A 21615-nucleotide genomic window follows, 5' to 3' on the forward strand; every position below is an offset into this window, starting at 1 on the left:
TTTCAGCTATACAGTGTTACCTCGAGATACGAGTGCTTTGACATGCGAATTTTTTGAGATACAAGCTGTGATTCGACCGAATTTTTGCATTGAGATACGAGCAAATTTTTGAGATACGAGAATCCGAGCTGCTGCCGCCGAAACAAAGATCCCCAACAACCACGTGTGCTGTTTCCCCCGCCTCAGCTTCCAACCTCTCACTCGGTTAAAGCCGCCTTTCCACTGCACATGACAAATGACGGCCGATAAACCGGAAGTCATTCATTTCCTATGGAGAGTCGCAATGGGGCTGCGTGAGGTGCCGAAATTAACGGAATTAACGTAGATTATCCGTTTTGAGCGTTGGATCCGTTAAAAATTTTTTAACTTGTACGACTTCACCGCATCTGATATGCCGACCGGACAGATTTTTATTAAAATGACCGGCAGATGTTAATGAGGAAAGAATGACAAAAAAGGCAAAAACACGTGAAGAGAAAAGCGATGAAGAAAATTAAGCAAAATTAATGTAAAGATAGCAGAAATTGTAGCAATTAAGTTTAGTTAAGAGAATTCCAGTTAAGTTTGTTAATTTTAGCGAAGTTTAGTTAAGTTCCTTTTGAGTGTAAAGTAGCATTAAGAGTGTACAGTAGCGAGTAAGTGAACAAAAGTGAAAGTGTAATTCCTCCTAACTCCTCCGCCTGTTTAATCCTCCCTCAACCTCCGTGCGCATCTTCCGTGAAGTAAAACCAGTTTATTTTTTTAACATTCTCTTTCATTACTGTATGTTTTTATACAATATATGTCATTTATATATACAGGTACTGTACATTTTTCATATTCAAAACACAAACAAAACAACTGGGGTGGAATTTTGCGAGCTGGAACGGATTAATGGGATTTCGATTCATTTAAACAGGGAAGATTGCTTTGAGATACGAGCAAATTGAGATACGAGTGAGGTCACGTAACGAATTAAACTCGTATCTCCAGGTATTACTGTATTTGTTTATTTAATTGTTTATTTATTATAACTACCAAAGTAAAGTTTTGTCGTTTGCTAAAAGTGTTTAAAGAGCTGTTGAAAAGTTTTAGCGTTCTCTTGTAAACAAAACAAGACTCGTGTGTCAGTTTTCATCTAACAGGAGTCTCTTTAAGAGCCGAACTCATCACCGCATGTTAAGAACAATTAACATGTTCATTTAAATACACTTCATTTAAACATTATGCACCTGAATTTAATTATCATTTATGCACAACCACCCACACACACACACACACACACACACACACACACACACACACACACAATTTAATACTAATACACACTCCATTTAGCATCGTTACTTAGGACCTAATCAGGGTCGTGCTGATTTGTGTAATGTTTTTTTTTTTTTAATTCATTCCACCTCAATCGGTCATGTTTTTCTTTAGGGCAACGATGGCTTTAAAGGAGAAAAGGGTAACATGGGTCTCCTCGGAAACCCTGGACCTCCTGGTCTAAGAGGTAAAGATGTAAGTAAACCATGAAAGCGATGTGTGTGGGCTTGTGTGCAGTGTATTTTAACCTGAATTTATTTGAATTTTATAAAGAGGAAAAAATAGATTTTAGTTTTCTCTAGAACGGCTTGATTTATTTATATAGAATCGATTAGAGACACATCAAATCCAGACCCTGAATTAATCTCCCAAGGTTTATAGTAAAGTGCAATGACTCATGCCTTAGACAGGACTGACAAAAGCGTAATATATAAGAAATGTGTTAATCATATATATTTTGCAGGGTTTGTCTGGCTCAAGAGGAGACCGTGGACTTCAGGTGAGAGAAAACGTACTTATTCAGGAACACAAACACAGAATATACACACTATTGCATATAAAAATATATAGTTACTCATGCACATCTATATCACATCCATGTACCTGACTCATTCTTATGCCTGAATCACGGTGGTGGGCAATTTTTTCCTCAGGGAGAGCCGGGTCCTCCGGGGCAGCCAGGAGAGAAAGGCATCAGGGTAAAGGTCTCTTAAACAATCTATAAAGGTCTCTTAAACAATCTATAAGATTAAAAAGAGAATCAAATAAAGAAAAGCTGTAAAAAGAATGGAATTTATATAAAATGGAACGAATGTTTATAGCTTCTGTGATCTTTGTAACGTGCGCATGATGAGACAAAGCAGGCCTTGGTGTATGCAATATACAGTATAGAAATAATAAACTGTAATCAATTAATAGTCAATTTATAGCATAGGTTAAGACACGGGTAGGTAAAATTCAGAAAGAATTGTCTCAAAAGTTAGACAGACAAACGGAAGAGTGTGAGAAGGACGTCACCGAGAACATTAGGGAGAAAAATAATAGCAACGAGTATCATGTCTATGTACTGTATACAAAACATGACAAGAACTAAATACTTAAACACAAAAGAGAACAATTTGTTTCAGGAGCCAACTGGAACTTTTTGTGCTGGTTCACAGCTAGCGCTGGTGCTGGTTCAAAGTTGGTTCCACTGGCGAACCTTCTAAGTACCGGTTTGCCTTTCCATCGGTTAGAGAGCCGCCACAGAGCCGAGTGTGACGTCACTGTATACGTGTCACGTTACACAGCAACGTTAGCGCAGCAGCGACAAACACAAACACAACAATGGCGGATGTTGCTTTACTGTTAATGCTCATGGCTTTGTGAACCTACATTAGCATCCAAACGCGGCGAATCCAACGTGTACGTGCGGCTCCGTGTAATCTGTATAAATGGAGGTTTTAATAGAGAAAGTACATAACGTTATTTTATCAACACAGAAAAAGTTAGCCTTAGCATGTAGCTACTATCATGTGAGCTGATAACTGATCATATCGCGGTAAAGTAAAAGTGTATTAAACATTAGTATACTTAGGGTACATTATCACAGGCGCTAACAGTAGCCACGCCCACAGCCCCTCCCACATCCCCTGACACAAGCGGTTCTTGAGTCTAGACCAGCAACGTTTTGGTGCTACTTAAGAACCACTTTTCCTGGTTCAGAGCCGGTGCTTTGGCTGTCGTAACAGAAAGAACTGGTTCTACATTAGGCTCCGAACCTGCACTCAAACTGCCTCGGTGGGAAAGGGGTACTTGACATTGTCACTAATGTTATAGAGAATTGAAATGTAACTCTAAACAGATAAAAATTCTGATTTGTTGTACTGAGATGAACTGAAAGATCATCTACATTGCTACATTGCAGTTGTATAAGAGGAATAAAAAAAACTTAACGTATCATGTCCTGGTCTCATGCCCTGTTATGTGAATTCTTATCTGTTCTTTTACTCTTCAACCTCAGGGTCCTCTTGGTCTCCCGGGACAACCAGGAGGTACCGGTGAGAAAGGAGATGCTGGGAAAATTGGGTTTCCGGTAAGCATCCGCAGGCGTTTTAAATGCCTGGTTTATTGTTATGTTCTTCATCTTAAAACATATTATTCGTTAATATTTAACATAATTAACTCTATCATTTTACTTATCTAAATTTTAGGGATGTAAGTCTGGCCTGTTTTCCAAGGAGTGCTGTTTGTTCATAATGATATATTTACAGCACAGTTTTATCGTGATGAACAGAAATTATCCCGTCTGACGTGGATTCGTATGATCGTAATATCCGGAAATATCTTGTGTTTGTCTTTCACAGGGTCCCGAAGGTGCCAAAGGAGAGAAAGGCGAGCCTGTACGTTCTGTATTAAGTTTTTTTTTTAATTCAATATAAATAATTCTAAATAAATGTGAGATTCGTACTGAATGGGCTATAACAGTGGCTCGTACAGTAAGTAGAAGGTTCATCGATCACAGATTTATAATTCTTGATTTCATTTGTATTGTAGGGGAAACCTGGTCCACCTGGAAATTATCAAGTGAGATTATTTGAATCCTTTATCGGGTGATCAGATTACAGTCTGAAATGTTTCTTGTTAACTCTGATTAGCGCTCATGTTAAGATTTGAGGTACGTTCTGCATCCCTTCTGATGCGCGTGTTAACACGGTTGTGTGCTGATCGAACGCTTTTCTTCCCACGTAGTTGTCCACGTCAGACAACATCGGAACCATTAAGGTACGATACAGGTCACGTCATGCACCGTTAATGGTGCACTCATCATATTGAGAAATGAAGGAAAGGAGAACAATTAAACGAGTAATGACATTAAAATCATTAGCAATGTCTAGATCACTGGTGTAGATGTTTTGCTAGAGAAATAATCAGATTTGACCTTCTTACTGATTATGCTTGTGAAAAAAGTACATTTCATCTACTCTACTATGTGGGGTGTATTTGGTGTGTTTTTTAGGGTGAGCCAGGTGTTCCGGGTGAGCGTGGGCTCCCTGGTCTGCGTGGAGATACAGGACTACCAGGACCACCAGTAAGAACATGATCAGAGAGAATATAACGCTCAGTAACATCTCTCTCATTCTCTAACGTGTCCTTGTTTTTTTCAGGGTCCACCAGGACAGCCTGGAACTTCAACATTTGTAGACCTTGCGGTGAGTCTTTGACGTGCATTAATCCAATAATTTAGGTTTTTAGTTGTTTTCATAAGAACCGTAACGTTAAACGGAAATTTGCAACACATTCAATATGCAGTAATATATATGGATATTTTACATTTAAGGCTGAATATTGACTTGGATTGTGTACCATTGAAGAAAAACTGTAGACCTGTACATTCATGCAGTTATGCAGCAAGCCAATCATGTGGCAGCCATGTGGTGTATAAAATCATGTAGATCAGTGGTCCCCAACCTTTTTTTCGCCGCGGACCAGTCAATGTTTGATCATTTTACCGCGGCCCTCTGGGGGTGGGGGGTGGCGGCTATACAATTAAATTAAAATTAATAATTTAAATTTAAATGTATTTAAACATGCCTTTTTAACTCACTACAACGCTAAATCAATGAGAACCCTGAGCTTGTTTCTTTACAATAAGTCGGTTCCATCTGGGGTAATAGGACACAATGACACCCGAAGTGTGTTGCTTATGTCCAGTTTATTCTGTGGTTTTGTTTCGGTTGCCGTCACTGCAGAAAACCCCGCTTCACACAGATAGCATGTCGGAAATGGCGATAGGGATTTAAGTGCTGTGGTGACAATCTCAGGGTATTCCGCCATGACTTTAATCCAGAACACCGGCAGAGTTTCTAACTTTCTAACGACGTCTGTTTCGTCCTCATTTTTGCTAATTTGTGGGTTAACTTTGAGCAAACACAATATACACGTACACCAAGCACTGTTAAACATGACAAAGTACCGGTGAACAGAGAGAAGAGCGATACACACCTTCTCTCTCCACCAAAGCTACAACACCACTGCCGCTCGCAGCCGCTCAGCTCCAGACGTCACCTAAACCCGGCCCGATATCACGATATTTTGCGCATGCGCGGTATTGGTGCGGCTTTAGGTGACGTCTCTCAGCTCCCGGTTAACCTCTCATCCATTGAAAGTCGCACAAACCCGAGAGAAATACACCACAGTAAATAAAATGGAAATAATTTAATGTTCCTTGGGCGGCCCGGTACCATTTGGTCCACGGACCAGTACCGGTCTGCGGACAGGGGGTTGGGGACCACTGATGTAGATTATAGGTGAAGAGCTTCAGGTAATGCCTCAGGTTGAATATTTTAGAAACTGCTGATCTCATGAAATGTTCACATACAACAGTCCTTTCTCAAGTTCTCTAGTTCTTACTGAATGGTGCAGAAAACAAAAGACCTCCATCGAGTAATGGCATTGTGGCAGCTCTGCAGGCAGTTCTGCAGGCAAACAGCGTCAGGTTTGTCGGCTAGACCGATAGGAGCTGATAGGAAGGCTACAGTAACTAAAATAACCACGCTTTACATTCGTGATGAGCAGAAAAACAATCATAGAATGCTCACCATGTCAAACCTGGATGCTCATGAGGTACAACAGCAGACTTATCATTCTTCACTCTTCACCTGTCTTTACCATTGAGCATGGTGTTTCTGCCACATGATTGGCTGATCAAAAATACTGTAAACAAAGAATGCTTTCAAAAATGGAAGTGTTAAACATTTATTCTCATAAATGAACAAAATGCAGTGAACGAACAAAAGAGAAATCTAAATCAAATCAATATTTGCTGTGACCGCCCTTTGCCTTCAAAACAGCAGCAATTCTTCTAGGTACACTAGCACACAGTTTTTGAAGGAACTCGGCCGGGAGGTCGTTCCAAACATCTTGGAGAACTAACCACAGATCTTCTGTGGATGTCGGCTTTCTCACATCCTTCTGTCTCTTCATGTAATCCCAGACACACTCGATGATGTCGAGATCAGGGGTCTGTGGGGGTCGTGCCATCGCCTCAGGCAAAAAAAAAATAGTAACACCAAATATTGATTTGATTTAGATTTTTCTTTTGTTTGCTCACTTTGCATTTTGTAAATTGACAGAAATAAACGCTCATTATTTATATTTCTGAAAGCATTCTTTATTTACAGCATTTTTTCACACCTGACTAAAAACTTTTGCACAGTACTGTACTTACAAATGAGCAGGTGTATCAGCGATCCTGATAAACTGACAGACGAGTTTAGGTGCAAAAGTTTCTTTACATATGGGAAAAGTGATGTGTATAATTTGCTGGAACTCCGATGTATTAATTTAACGTAGATGTGTTTTTTTTTTATTTTTATTTTTTTTATATATATCATTCATGTTTTAGCTGTCAGAACATTAAAACATATAATGAGCTATTATTTATTTATTTTCTAACCATTACTCTGTAGGATGTATCTGACAGAGACGGACTGAACGGTTTAAAAGGGACGCACGGACCAAAGGTTAACCTACGGGACACTTTTAACCATTTTATTAATTCATAACACACCATTTTTACCCTCTAGCTGAATGTTGAAAACTCTTAAAATGAGTAATCCTGAACTTTTTTTTTAAAGAGTGAATCTGGGAAGAAAGGAGAACAAGGAGCTGTGAGTAATCCTTCTGATAGCATGAAAGCATGATTCATAGCTTAAATGTGATGATGGCATTAAAGGAAATATATATATATATATATTTATATATATTAGTGTATAATTAAGCTTCTAATGAGCTGTTATATCTGTAGTTAGTGTGACATATGATAGGAGATATTTATATATAATAATACAGGATATGAGAAAACTGGTTTAAATGGTTTTTTTTTTATGCTTGTAAAACTATAAATCTGCATGACTGAGTCTATTAAAGTTCTTTTTTTGTTTCTGTTTTAATAGAAAGGAGAGAAAGGAGAGCCTGGGCGAGTTGGAGTTGCTGGCATGCCTGGTTTACCCGGTGTTCCTGTGAGTAAATCTAGTTAATAAACATGGTACTACTGTATATGCAGTTATCACAGTGTTGTGGATTTTAAGTCCTATAGTTAAGATTAGATTCTTTTAGTATCATTGAACAGCCAATGTCATGTACTTCAGCAGCAATCGAGCTAAAACATACACACGATATGATGCAACATATAACATATATTACAAAAAATACACTATATTATAGTATATTCATTCATTCATTCATTCATTCATTCATTTTCTACCACTTATCCAAACTTCTCGGGTCACGGGGAGCCTGTGCTCAGTGTTGGTAAATTTCTTCTGACATAATGTACTATTAAGGAGCACGGTGGCTTAGTGGTTAGCACGTTCGCCTGATACCTCCAGGGTTGGGGGTTCGATTCCCGCCTCCACCTTGTGTGTGTGGAGTTTGCATGTTCTCCCCGTGCCTCGGGGGGTTTCCTCCGGGTACTCCGGTTTCCGTCCCCGATCCAAAGACATGCATGGTAGGTTGATTGGCATCTCTGGAAAATTGTCCGTAGTGTGTGAGTGTGTGAGTGAATGAGAGTGTGTGTGTGTGTGCCCTGTGATGGGTTGGCACTTCGTCCAGGGTGTATCCTGCCTCGATGCCCGATGAAGCCTGAGATCCCCCGTGACCCGAGGTAGTTCGGATAAGCGGTAGAAAATGAATGAATGAATGAATGTCCCTTATAGAAAAAAATATTAATGGTTTATCAGTGGAATTTTATTAAATTTTACTTTTATTGGCCTTATAATTCCTGTGCAAATTTAAAGCATATTTAACAAACGTCTTGAATGAGTACATTTCTACCCCAATTGTGTAGTCCAGTTTTCACCAAACTATGAAAATATCACATAAATGTTTTGACAGTTATAAACAATCCAACAAGTCCTAGCTTGTAGTTTTACTTTCTTACCATGTGACGACTAAGTAAGTGTCCACTAACACTAGATTTTATCTCGGTGTGTCTCTGTGTTTAGGGGAAACCCGGTGTAGATGGCAAGCGTGGACTGGCAGGAAAAGATGTAAGAACTTTAATCATGTCTAATTGTATACAGTGTAAATAAATAAAAAAATATATAATTTTTTAATCTTTTTTTTTTTTTTATTTTACTAGATTTTGCTTAAATATCTCTACATTTTTTCACTTTAGGGACAAGAAGGACTCAGGGGTAGTGATGGGAAAAAGGTTGTCAAAGAGCCTGATTATTATTATTATTATTATTATTATTATTATTATTATTATTATTATTATTATTATTATTATTATTATTATTATTAAAATAATAATAATAATAATGTTATTATTATTGTTGTTGTTGTTGTTGTTGTTGTTGTTAGTATTATTATTGTTATTATTATTATCATTACCGTTATTGTTATTATTATTATTATTATTATTATTATTATTATTATTATTATTATTATTAAAAATGAGAATTTTTACGCCGTGTATTTTTGTGTTCTACAGGGAGAGAAAGGAGAACCTGGTGTCGTTGTAAGCACTTTAAAAACTCCAATAGTCTTTACTAAATTAAATAAAGTTCTTGGTTTAATTTGGGACACTGTGTGTCTGGTCAGGGTAAAGATGGACCAAAGGGAGATGCAGGTCCTCCAGGTTTGCCCGGTCCTCCTGTTGTAGTGCCAGAGGTACAGGCCACTTATATATATATATCATGTATTCATTATGGGCTGCATTCTGACTGCAAGACTAAAAGAAATGTATTCACACACATCACAATTTTGTTTTTGTAAGAAAGAATATCAGATGAAACAATACATATCAAATATAAAGCTGTGTAAAATAGCCAGTATGTCTGATTAAATATAAAAGATCATAAAAATAATCATGAAATGTGTTGGATGAAGCAAAACCATTTCAAAAGCTCACGGTCTTCTTATTCCTCTATCATTGTATTAGTCTTTTTTTTTAATGTTACATTGCATTACATTTGACAACGAAAGAAAAACACAAACCAACTCCTTCGGTCTGCATTGTCTAGCCCTGATTTTTTTTTTCTCAGACACCTTTACTGCATAAATCGACTCAAAATATAAAAATCCTTCCATGTGTAAATATACAATTAAACTTAATTTACAAGCTCTGAAGATCACCCAGTGTGTAATGTTAAGTGTTCAGTGAGTTCAGTGTTAATCAGGCTGCTGGTGTGTGTGTGTGTGTGTGTGTGTGTGTGTGTGTGTCTATAGGGTGCCTTACTCGATGATTTTAAAACAGCATTTTCAGGAACAATGGGTCCTCCTGGAGCAACAGTGAGAGCAATTCTGTTCATAATACACACCATGCACTATAAAATATATAAATTATATATATAATAATAAATATACGTTGAACACGAAACAGTATTTCGTATTTATCCGACATTCCTACAACACGATTTCTCCTTTCTTTATTTGTACGTGTTTGTACACAGGGTTCTGCTGGCATGAAGGTAAAATTTATGAATTTATGAATAAATATGTATATACATGAAAGACTGTAAGCTTTATGTTATACAAATTGTTTCATTTTTAATAATAGGGAGAAAAGGGAGCTCCAGGAGAGAAGGTATATTTATTTGTTTCAATTAATTATATAATAAAAAAATGTTGTTGTTGTTTTTTTCACATTCATTTTGTTGTTTATCTTGTTCAGGGTGACATCGGTGTGCCAGGAAGAAGCGTTGAAATGAGGGTACATTTAAATTAGTTTTTTAATTAAAAAAATATATGTATGTGGTTTTAAGATGAAGATCGTTTAAAAGAAAAAAACCTTTCAGGACATCGAGGCGTTATTTGACTCGTATGGAATTAAGGTACGTTTTTTTGGAAATCATAATTTATTTAGGAAAGTTTCCAAAACCCAGATTACTGCATTTATTCTAATCATAACTTTAAAAACGTCTTCTCTCAGCTTTCCCTGCTGAAGGCCTTAATCGATAGGCTGCTCCAGGACGGTATGGAGGAACTACTGCATGAAATCAGTATGAAGAAAAGAACCAAAGGACAGAGGATAAACCCCGACTCCAACATCATCACTGAATACACTGTAAGCTTTAAAAAAGTAGATTTTAATGGTAACAAAACATTTAGGGAAGTTAAATGTGAACAGACTCATATTAAAGGCGGGGTTTCCGTCGTTTGAAAGCCAATGTTGACATTTGAAATCACCAAAACAAACACACCCCTAATCCAAATGGGTCCCACCCCTGTATCGATAGCTCCGCCCACACATACGTACGTAACCCAGGCAACTGATGGAAAGAAACGTGTCTTTATCATAGCTGAAGGGAAGAACAATACGATTGTAGATAAACAAACAAGCAAAAATGACACACAAGCATAATCATGTAAAGGACAAAGGCATATATTAGTTCTGTGTAACAAAGCAAAACCAACGTTACTCACCTATCGAGAAGGAAAAAAGCGCCTCGGCGTCTTAAGTAAAGTCGGCCACATATTCACAGGTCGGAGTTTCCCGAGTCAGTAACTCCTGAGCTAAACGCTGTTACTACACAAAACGTACACAAAACTACACAAAAATAAAAAATATTTATTTTATCTATTATAATTACTATTTTTTTAATTATTTTTTTTATTTTTTCTCAAATTTTGTGTGTGTTGTGTGCTTTTTAAATAGAAAACTACTTGAATTGACAAAATTCAATCCATCTGCGTGTCGTGATGACGGCGTGTCTCAACCCTGAATTTGCAAAAAAATCTGATGAAATTCTGAATCTTTCCTTGTAGAGCTCAGTGAAGTACGAACTCTCGAGTGAGCCGCAGACTGACGGACTCCTGCCCGAAGACGTGGATCTAAACGAATCCTACTCAGTTAAGATAATAATTTTTGACAAGACAAATATAAGAACTAAGGAAAAAACGAACAGAAGAAAAGCCACCGTCTGCTTTTGTATCGTAGAGTAAACGAGCGTCTGATGTCCACATGACCAAACCTTTTTTATTATTTTTTTAGGTTTTACTAAATGAAACAGAAGATGCTGGAACTCTTTGGAATGCCACCGGGGATATGGATGAAGATCTGAGCAGAACAGAGGGCAGGATGGAAGTGGAAGAAGAAGAAGAAGAAGAAGAAGGAGAGGCTCTGCTAGAAATCTTCACGCAAGCGCCGTCTGTTTTTAGTACAGCTCAGGTGAACACCTCTTCAGACACGGTAAACACGTCACTGTTTTCTACACGTGTGAGACAGATTAAAGGGAAAACACCTTAATGCTTTAGGTGGGGTTTGATTTTGTCTAATTAGAGAGAAGCATAACTGTAATAGATTTTCTAAACATCTCAATCCTGATGGGCGTGGTCTCCTTCAGGATGACTCCGCCCCCTTCCACAGACTCATTCAGTGGTTCGAATCATATATCTGAACCCTTTCAGCAATTAGACTGAAACGGCGTCAGACGGCGCTCCTCGACACCATTTTCACCATCAACACTAAATTATGTTCAGTACCAGAGACGTACAGAATCCATGACAGAAACTCTGAAGCTGGTTTTCCATTATTCATTCATTCACTCATTCATTTTCTACCGCTTATCCGAACTTCTCGGTCACGGGGAGCCTGTGCCTATCTCAGGCGTCATCGGGCATCAAGGCAGGATACTGTACACCCTGGACGGAGTGCCAACCCATCGCAGGGCACACACACACACACTCACACACACACACTCTCATTCACTCACACCATGTCTTTGGACCGGGGGACAAAACCGGAGTACCCGGAGGAAACCCCCGAGGCACGGGGAGAACATGCAAACTCCACACACACAAGGCGGAGGCGGGAATTGAACCCCCAACCCTGTATGTGTGAGGCAAACATGCTAACCACTAAGTCACCATGCCCCTGGTTTTTCCTTTATTTTTTCTTTATCTTGTCAAAGTGATATTAAAATATTAATGGTGTTTTCTTGCAAATTTGTGCATGTATTTATGTTCTTGTGTGTGTGTGTGTTTGACAGATTGCTACCACAAAAGCAGAGGTAAGTACGGAGAACGTCCTCCACATTCAGGAGGACACGGCGAAGAAGACATCTGAGAAGAAGAAGGGCCGAGAGAAAGGAAAGGTGCGGGAATATTTTTATATTTATAACTGTTTCGTTTATTTATCAGTAGCTGTTAATCCACACGTTCTGAAGTGAACTGAATAAGAATCACTATATAATATAGTAATAACACTGTTATGTCTTCACTCTTATAATAAAAGGGCTGTTCACTAAGGTGGCTTTATGAGGATAAAAGCAGTACGAACGACATTAAACCGCAAACGATCGTGTAACTTAACATAAACACCACTTAACGAACCTCTAAATAAATAAATAAATAAATAAGTTCACTTGGAGATGTAATAAATCACAGCTTCTCAAGTGCAGTCCTCAAATGGCTGGACTTAAAATCGAATGCTCTAGAAATTGTGGCTGTTAAATAAGTAAAAAAAAAATAAATTTAAGGACATTTCCTCATTAAAGCCTAGAGATGGTTTATAAGCTAAGTCTGAATATGTCTCATTTTTTTCCGGATATAAATATCGACGTAACTCTGAATACAGTATTTACTGTACACTGATACTTATTTTATTAATAATCGTCTGTCAGTAATCATGTATTCCACCTTAAATCCTAGAGCTTTACTTTACCACCTTAAACAGAGGCCGATGATCGGATCGAATTGAATTCTTTGCTCATTAATTAAGACGTGATTATATGTTATAACTCTTTGTGATTGTGGAACTTTTAACCAGGGTAAAGGGAATAAAGGACGACATAAACGACACAGGAAGCGATCGGTAAATGCCCCATTTAAACATGTCATAATCTAACACATCTAAACTCATATAACTCTCATATAACTCATATAACTCATATAACACTCAAATCAACTTAAACCTTTATGTCTAAATGTCTGTCTAAATATTTCTAAAGCTACATATCATTTATATCTGATGTTGATGTTGATGATGATTTTTCCTCAATCGGTTTACGCGAAATTATTGTGTAATATTTTTCTCTAATTATTATATAATACAATGAAATTATACAGAAAAATTTTTTTTTTAAAATTAATTAATAGTATATAAACATATTATGCAAACACGTATGTGCTTGTAATAATTAGCTCATAATATTATTTTTTTTAACATAAATTGTTTTTATTTAATTTTTTTTTCTAAATATTTATTTAATAATCAATATATCTGCAGCACAACAAGCACTTACAAAAATTCATGTATTTTAATTCATTATGTTCGGGATATCTGCTGTATAACAATAATTTAATATTTAATCATGTTAAATAAACATTAGATTGGATTATTTAGAAAAATATACTGTTTAACAAATCTTACACTCAGTTTTTTTTTCATGGTATTGAAAAATACTAAATACTCTTTCAGCTCTTTCTAAATATAGTAAATAAAACAATCTGTTAAGGCTTTAATCCAAATTTTATACACGACATTATGATGTAATTACTGTAATGATGTAATACGATTATTAATACGATAATAACGTTGTCATGTCTCTAAACCAAAGGAAGCACTAGACCCAGATGAGGAAGAGGTCGAGGAGGAGATTTATGATGGTGATGATTATGATGATGATGATGACGACGGCGGTGGTGGTGGTGGTGGTGACGAAGAGTATGAATATGAGGTTGGTGGATTTGCTGTTTTGCTAAAATCTAGGGTTTTAGATTTAGGATTCTTCTCATATGACTCAACTTACTCATTTTAAGGTCCAGATAAAAAAAACAAACCAGAAGGAAAGGATTCATTAATAAATTTCATTTGCACTTAATGTGGTAACTCTTGAGGCTCTAACAGTCACAGTGTGTATTTAAGACCAATTCATAAAGAAGACTTCTACTCCATAAGCTTATTCCAACAGATCTAATGGAATAGAATATTTAATTCTTCAGTCTGACACTTTCTGACACAGAGTGACGAGCATTAAAAATGCCGTGACATCTGAGATCTTTGTAGCTTTCACATATCAGTGTTCTGTGGTGTCGGGAAGATCAAAAGTGATCCAGTGATGATGCGAAGGATCTGAATGATGGTGGTATCTCGTCCCATGGGAATAATATGACACGATAATGAGGGTGTAAGAACCTGACTGATCTTTTCTGTCACCACAGAATGAGCTTGTTACAGAAGAGACTGTTCTCTCCTATGGGGAAGAGACAGAGCAGGTAAGACCAGGTGTTCAAACACTCTATATCTATCTATCTATCTATCTATCTATCTATCTATCTATCTATCTATCTATCTATCTATCTATCTATCTATCTATCTATCTATCTATCTATCTATCCATCCATCCATCCATCCATCCATCCATCCATCCATCCACCTGTCTGTCTGTCTGTTCATCTATCTATCCATCCGCCCGCCCGTCCGTCTATCTATCTATCTATCTATCTATCTATCTATCTATCTATCTATCTATCTATCTATCTATCTATCTATCTATCTATCTATCTATCTATCTATCTATCTATCCACATTGTCTGTCTGGGTGTCTGTCTGTCTGTCTGTCTGTCAGGTTGCTTGAACACTTTGTCTGTCTGTCCATCTGTTTGTCTTTCTGTCCATCTGTCCACTTTGTCTGTCGGTCTGTCTGTCTGTTTGTCTGTCTGTTTGTCTGTCTGTTTGTCTGTCTGTTTGTCTGTCCATCTATCCACTTTGTCTGTCTATCTGTCTGTTTGTCTGCCTGTCTGTCCATTTTTACACTCTGTCTGTTTCTCTGTCTCTCTCTCTCTCTCTCTCTCTCTCTCTCTCTCTCTCTCTCTCTCTCTCTCTCTCTCTCTCTCTCTCTCTCTCTTCATCTATCCAATTTATCTGTCTGTCTGTTTTCCTGCTGAGAAGTAATAAAGCTAAAACGAATGATTTTAGCCGGAGCTGGAACACGATGTGGACGCCTCCATACACAATATTGTACAGAAGCTCACACAGTGACACAGTTTGAATGAATTAGACTGGGGATTAGTGTTATTATTAGTTTCTGAAAGCCTAATCACTACACACACACACACACACACACACACACACACACACACACACACAAAGAACGTTTCATCTTCTCACATGCTTATCAAAAATACTGAATTATTAAAAATACATACTGTGTAACGTCTCTGCATTATTTATACTTACACCTTTATAATGACTCGTATTGTTCGTATTCTCAGATGATCTACACAACCACAGATCCTTTCCTCTCGATATCAGCGGTCACGCAGCAGGTACTGACGCTCTCTCACTGTCTTTACCGTGACCGCATGTGAGCGTCTATGACTGGGTCTAAAGCATATCGTTTATGTGTTTTTAAAGCAGAGCGAAAGCCTCATATCCTCAGAGCTCGATACACCGGCTACAGAAAAGGTAAGAACAGTGAAAGTGTTTTCAGTCGTTTCATTTGTTGCATCTATAGAAAGTCTACATATCGTTTTGTCCAAATGTTACTGTAGTCAGACAGGACTGATATACTGTACCAGCAGGTTTTAACCAAAACAGATAGAGGTATAAAACTCAGACCTGTCTTTGTTCAGGGAAGTATTCGTAACTATGACGACTCGTAAGGCATTTGTTTATTTAGCTAATCTTATTGTTGTATATTACATTAAAAAAAGCTCAGATGAGTGATGAACTGTGATGTCTTTCGTAAAATGTAGATTTATACTAATATCGTTAAGGAAGAGTTTGACGAGGCACAGACAAGAATCTGAGTATCTACGAGACTTAAGATAAGACAAGATAAGACAAGACAAGATAAGACAAGATAAGACGAGATAAGACAAGACAAGATAAGACGAGATAAGACAAGATAAGATAAGACAAGATAAGATAAGATATACCTTTATTCGTTTCACAATGTGGAAATTTCTGTATTACAGCAGCAAAAATATATAATAAAGAATAAAGACATAAATATAATATACAGTATATAATGCTGATTTGGTCAATATTTGATTAACCTTCTTAAAGTTTAGAAACTTTCAACCAAGATCATTTTAATCTTATGATCAGGTCCTAATTTATTTATTCAGCCAGGGTTTGTTTTAAAATGTCCTCCAGGCTAAAGTGATGCTCTTATCTGGCCTGGTCTCAGTTCGGTCAACACATATCAATGTTCTTGACAGGGTTCTTTCAGGAACTCTGTGAAAACCAGTAGAGCTTTTGCTTATCTGAAAATTTCAGGCAAAAGAGATGAAATCAGATCATAACGCATCATTAGTTGATAACTTTTAAGGAGAACGGTATGTTGGCTTTCTATAGACGGCGTCAGTTCAGAAAACGCTGCTGCATCCGGTTTGGCTGACGACGCATGAATGAGGCTTCAGCATGTGGCATGAACTAATATCTCGTCTCTGGGACGTCATTTCTCTCTATTGTTTTCGTGCACGAGTCGCTTGCTTGGTCAAAATGATATTTCACCCTAAAATAACATCTGGCTCAGTAGTGAGTTTTAATCAGAGGCCAGTTTTCTTCTCCAGTCCAGAAGTGTGGAGATATACTTATATATATAAGTAGACTTTGTCTCAGGTTGAAATATCACATGACCTGCTTTAAACCTCTGAGAATTTCACCAGTGTCAACATTAACACCAGCTAAAATGTAAACGAAAGGAAAACACTTGACCTAAATGCATCATAATAAAGAAAATATAAACCCCTTCGCAAAAGAGGTAGGAATGGAAATTCCCAGCATGCATTTGGCACAAGGCGAATCACGGTGTTCATGGCTATGGCACGCGGAATGCAGCTATACTGTACATCAGCTGGCTTAGCTTCATTTAATCCGTTCTCTCTTTGGATTCTTAATGCAGGAGATCACCTAAAACGTTAGAGGGACACTGTGTGTGTGTGTGTGTGTGTGTGTGTGTGTGTGTGTGTGTGTGTGTGTGTGTGTGTGTGTGTGTGTGTGTGTGTGAGAGTGAATGGGAAGAGTTAAACCTGGGGATGAGCTGACGGGCCATAAATCCTCGCGCAGTGATGATGTCACGATGATGTTTCTTCATGCCCACAGTGGAGTTTAATAACGTTTGAGATTTATATGTACAGTCGAATCTGACAATTAAACAGCACTAATTTGCCAATTTTTTATCTTAGTGTTGTGCATTATTATTTATTTACTGGCACTAATGCCACATTCTCATTATTTCTTCATTGTACTTTTGGGAAAAGATTCCTAAAAGAATATTATGACCAGCTATAAAATTTTCCTCACTGGATTATTTAATGAAAATTTATTGAGGGGGAAAAGGTTTGTTGCAGTTTGGTTGCTTTGTTGTTGTTTTCTTTAGTTAAAATGGAAATGTGTTTCTTTTCATGGATGTTTTACAGTCTTGTTTTCACTGGTGAAATTCGATTCGTTTGCTTTATTTTTGTGTGTTTATTCTCCTTGCGCATGTGTGTCAGTAAACTGGTTAAAATTTCCTAAACATGTCTTAGTGTCTTTATTTATTTATTTATTTATTTATTTATTTATTTATTTATTTATTTATTTACTTATTTACTTATTTATGTGTGTTTCTATTCCTCCACTAATCTTACAAAAACATTCATAAGCGTTCATAAGGGGTTTATACGGCTTAACCCGAACAAGTGTCGTGTTGTGTTTGATATTGATTGACATCAATTTTGTTTATTGCAAAAGTTGATCTCAGAACCTGCTGCATGAGATTCGATCCCTACTGTATTCGTTTCAGTACCTCTAGCATTTAATTGACTACCTGCACCATTTGAATCGGTACCTACTGCATTCAATTCAGTAACTACTACATTTGATTCGGTCTGTTGCATTTGATTTTTGTATTTTCTGCACTTGATTCAGTACCCCCTGCATTCAATTCAGTACCTACTGCATTTGATTCAGTACCCCTTGCATTCAATTCAGTACCTACTGCACTTGATTCAGTACCCCCTGCATTCAATTCAGTACCTGCTGCACTTGATTCAGTACCCCCTGCATTCAATTCAGTACCTGCTGCATTTGATTCAGTACCCCCTGCATTCAATTCGGTACCTACTGCATTTAATTCAGTACTCCCTGCATTCAATTCGGTACGTACTGCATTTGATTCAGTACCCCCTGCATTCAATTCAGTACGTACCTAGTCCATTTGATTCAGTATTTCCTGCATTCAATTCAGTACCCCCTGCATTCAATTCAGTACCTACTGCATTTGATTCAGTACCTGCTGCTTTTGATTCACTACCCGCAGCATTTGATTCAGTACCTATTGCATTCAATTCAGTACGTACCTAGTCCATTTGATTCAGTATTTCCTGCATTCAATTCAGTACCCCCTGCATTCAGTTCAGTACCTACTGCATTTGATTCAGTACCTGCTGCTTTTGATTCACTACCCGCAGCATTTGATTCAGTACCTACTGCATTCGGTTCAGTACCTATGGCTTATTGATACAGTAAATACTGATCTGCATGTGTGTTTAGTAGGAACACAATCAGGACATACTACATCCGCCAATTTGCACTGCCATTGTGACTTATGACAACACAATAACCACAAAAACCCAGTTGTTTCCTGTTTACAATTTACAAGTTAACCATTGAGCAGGTATTAAGTGCCTTTAAACTCAACATGAGTGGATATTTCTCTTCCACAATTTCTGATTCTGACTTACTCGAAAGTCAATCCCATTGCATTATGGGATATTGTAGTGTCCATTGTGTCCATACTGCAGTCCCAGCATTTCAGTAGGTCATCAAAGAACTTCTCACCTCCTGCCTCCTGAATGTGCTGCTCCTTTGGCCTACTGCTTTTTATTAAAATTTATTTATTATTTATTTATATGAAAGTCATCAAAAGCTGCTTCCAGTTAGTAGTTACGTTATTCTTGCTGGTCCCAGTATGCAGCTCTTCATATTTAAATTATGATTTGAAACCTTTTCTGCACTGGAGACCAGAGAAGGGGGACTCGAGTCATATGACTCGGCTCGAGTCAGACTTAAGTCGCAAATTTGAGACTTGAGACTTGCTTGACAAATATTAAAAAAAGACTCAACTTGACTTTGACTTGACATCCATGACTTGAGACTTACTTTTGACTTGCACACGTGTGACTTACTCCCACCTCTGCTGGCGACTCATAATATCTCCTTACAGAATCATACATCAACCATAATATTTTTTTTTTCATATTCTCACATTTTAAAAAAAAGTTTATTATGGAGTTTAAGTTATTATGTGATCATGTGGAGCATCCATGAGTCGTTATACAATAGAAACGATAACGTGTTCATGTTAATATAAACATGTTGTAAGAGTTGCTTTTATAGAAAACGAATCAGTTCTAAAGTTCAACAGTATATTTGTGAATGTGTGAATGTGTGAACATTGTGTGAATGTTTTCAGCGGGTCATGTCCAGTTCTGATGCACACAGAACAATGCCTAAAACGAAGCGGAGCGCCCCCTCTCCAGATTACGAGGTAACGCAGCCAGAGTTTTGATGACGCTCTCGGATGACTCATAGCTTGTGATATAAAATGAAATGTAGTTATATAAAAAGCAACATGTAGTTATTTTAAACCTCTTCCTCCTGACATTTACTTTTCCCAGCTCTCAAATAGTTCAAGAAAGAAAAAGAAGCAAAAAGTAAGTCTGTTTGATTCACCCTGATAAATAAATAAATAAATAAATAAATAAATAAATAAATAAATAAATAAATAAATAAGGATTTGTATCACCTCGCGTAATCATTACCATGTTCTACACTCTCATTGTAGAAAAAGAAGCTGAAAAACAAGGAAGAAACTGAGGATGAAATATATGAGGAAGCACATCTAGAAAGAGAAATGGGGAGACAGGAGGAAAGAGAGACAGGGGTGGAAGATTGGGAGATGGACGAGGAAAAGGAACGAGGGACATGGACCGAGCAGGATCTCGAGCGGAGCTCTGGAGACAGAGACGACGAGAGGAGCAGCGAGAACGGGGAAGACGAGGACTGGAACTGGGATGAAGAGAGAGAGCGAGACAGGGTGGAGATGGAGAGAGAAAGAATCGAGCTAGAACATGAGAAAGAGGAGGAGTTGGAAAGGGAGGCATTTGCAGAGAGAGAGAGAGGTAGGGAGAGAGAGACGGAGCGAGAGGACGTCATGGAGAGACAGAGGATGGAGTTGGAGATGATGGAGAGGGAGGAAGACATGAGGGCTCACATCTCTCAGTATGAACTTCTGAAGGTAGGAGGTTCATCAAAAAGGTCACGTGATCATGTGACTCTAAAATACATTCCTAATATTAACAAAACTCCATCAGTTCAAATCAAAGCACCAATAAAATTGAGTTCACAGACAGTTTAATGTTTATACAATATAAATATTCAAACATTTTTTTCTTCTAAAGGGACCTCCGGGTGAAAATGGTTTACCAGGACCCAAGGTGATTACGAAGCTCCTCTACACTCAATCTATTTCATATGTTTAATATGTTTCTAGTTTCATTATGCGATTCAATCCCACCCACACACGTGACATCATCCACCCCCAGTTTGCCATGTCGGGAAATTATTACTGTCAATCAAACTGGGCGGGAAGAACAGCAGCCTCACTCCATTAGCTTTGATGTCCTCAGTGAGCTATTTTTATTTTACCCCCGAGCGTTTAATCTGAATATTTATAATTCCCTCACTCTCTCATTTTTAATTGCTGATAGCAAACAACGTTCTTGAAAAACTTTTCTGTCTGATTTCTTCTAATTAAACCCCGAAACACAGAGGACTCTGATAACTGCATATATTACCTTTTAAAGGCACAGACGTACATTTTAACTAGCAGTTAAATGGTAATTAAATAATGAGACGTGAATCGTGACCGTGTCGTTTGTGTATAAAGATCGGTCCGTAGTAATAATGTGTTCCTGTTTAATAATTTTGTGTTTGTACAGGGTGAGATTGGAGAAAAAGGACAAAAGGTAACTTTTATTTTTAACCCCATAACTGAAATCAGCCACTGGGTCGAATCTTTTAGATCATTGAGATTGAAATGTTGATGTGTTCTTCAAGGGCGAGCCTGGAATAGGACACCGTGGTCCTGTTGGTCAGGCTGGTCCACCTGGGCAAAAGGTAAAACCCTGTTATTTATTATGTGCAAAGAGTTTTTTCACTCACAGAAAGAAAATTGCCAAAGCATGTCCTTTTTTAGGGGGGCACGGTGACTTAGTGGTTAGCACGTTCGCCTCACACCTCCAGGGTTCGATTCCCACCTCCACCTTGTGTGTGTGGAGTTTGCATGTTCTCCCTGTGCCTCGGGGGTTTCCTCCGGGTACTCCGGTTTCCTCCCC

The 21615-nt window shown here is 37.7% G+C and overlaps 1 protein-coding gene across 9 annotated transcripts in view; it reads left to right on the plus strand.

Moving 5' to 3' along the window:
* The window catches only part of col7a1l (collagen type VII alpha 1-like), a 116717-nt gene that overhangs the window by 74893 nt on the left and 20209 nt on the right, over positions 1–21615 (plus strand). For 5 of the 9 annotated variants that reach the window (XR_007138698.1, XR_007138699.1, XM_027160394.2 and 2 more), the window contains exons 50-85: positions 1414–1494; positions 1763–1798; positions 1953–1997; positions 3302–3373; positions 3645–3680; positions 3835–3864; positions 4030–4062; positions 4298–4369; positions 4446–4490; positions 6750–6803; positions 6918–6950; positions 7236–7301; positions 8286–8330; positions 8459–8494; positions 8777–8803; positions 8887–8955; positions 9514–9576; positions 9738–9755; positions 9845–9871; positions 9959–9997; positions 10083–10118; positions 10217–10351; positions 11053–11136; positions 11279–11476; positions 12276–12380; positions 13055–13099; positions 13845–13964; positions 14449–14502; positions 15502–15555; positions 15644–15694; positions 19692–19766; positions 19897–19932; positions 20064–20516; positions 20680–20715; positions 21220–21246; positions 21338–21397. Coding sequence is in view for 7 of the 9 variants with exons in the window: in XM_027160394.2 (XP_027016195.2) it covers positions 1414–1494; positions 1763–1798; positions 1953–1997; positions 3302–3373; positions 3645–3680; positions 3835–3864; positions 4030–4062; positions 4298–4369; positions 4446–4490; positions 6750–6803; positions 6918–6950; positions 7236–7301; positions 8286–8330; positions 8459–8494; positions 8777–8803; positions 8887–8955; positions 9514–9576; positions 9738–9755; positions 9845–9871; positions 9959–9997; positions 10083–10118; positions 10217–10351; positions 11053–11136; positions 11279–11476; positions 12276–12380; positions 13055–13099; positions 13845–13964; positions 14449–14502; positions 15502–15555; positions 15644–15694; positions 19692–19766; positions 19897–19932; positions 20064–20516; positions 20680–20715; positions 21220–21246; positions 21338–21397 (2496 nt within the window). In the remaining 2 variants the exon portion in view is untranslated. The remainder of the gene's footprint in view (positions 1–1413; positions 1495–1762; positions 1799–1952; positions 1998–3301; positions 3374–3644; positions 3681–3834; positions 3865–4029; positions 4063–4297; positions 4370–4445; positions 4491–6749; positions 6804–6917; positions 6951–7235; positions 7302–8285; positions 8331–8458; positions 8495–8776; positions 8804–8886; positions 8956–9513; positions 9577–9737; positions 9756–9844; positions 9872–9958; positions 9998–10082; positions 10119–10216; positions 10352–11052; positions 11137–11278; positions 11477–12275; positions 12381–13054; positions 13100–13844; positions 13965–14448; positions 14503–15501; positions 15556–15643; positions 15695–19691; positions 19767–19896; positions 19933–20063; positions 20517–20679; positions 20716–21219; positions 21247–21337; positions 21398–21615) is intronic. The other 4 variants (XM_047804245.1, XM_047804246.1, XM_047804247.1 and 1 more) reach the window with 4 other exon arrangements.

The sequence above is a fragment of the Tachysurus fulvidraco genome, chromosome 19 (assembly GCF_022655615.1).
Source record: "Tachysurus fulvidraco isolate hzauxx_2018 chromosome 19, HZAU_PFXX_2.0, whole genome shotgun sequence".
In the NCBI taxonomy this organism is placed as follows: Eukaryota; Metazoa; Chordata; class Actinopteri; order Siluriformes; family Bagridae; genus Tachysurus; species Tachysurus fulvidraco.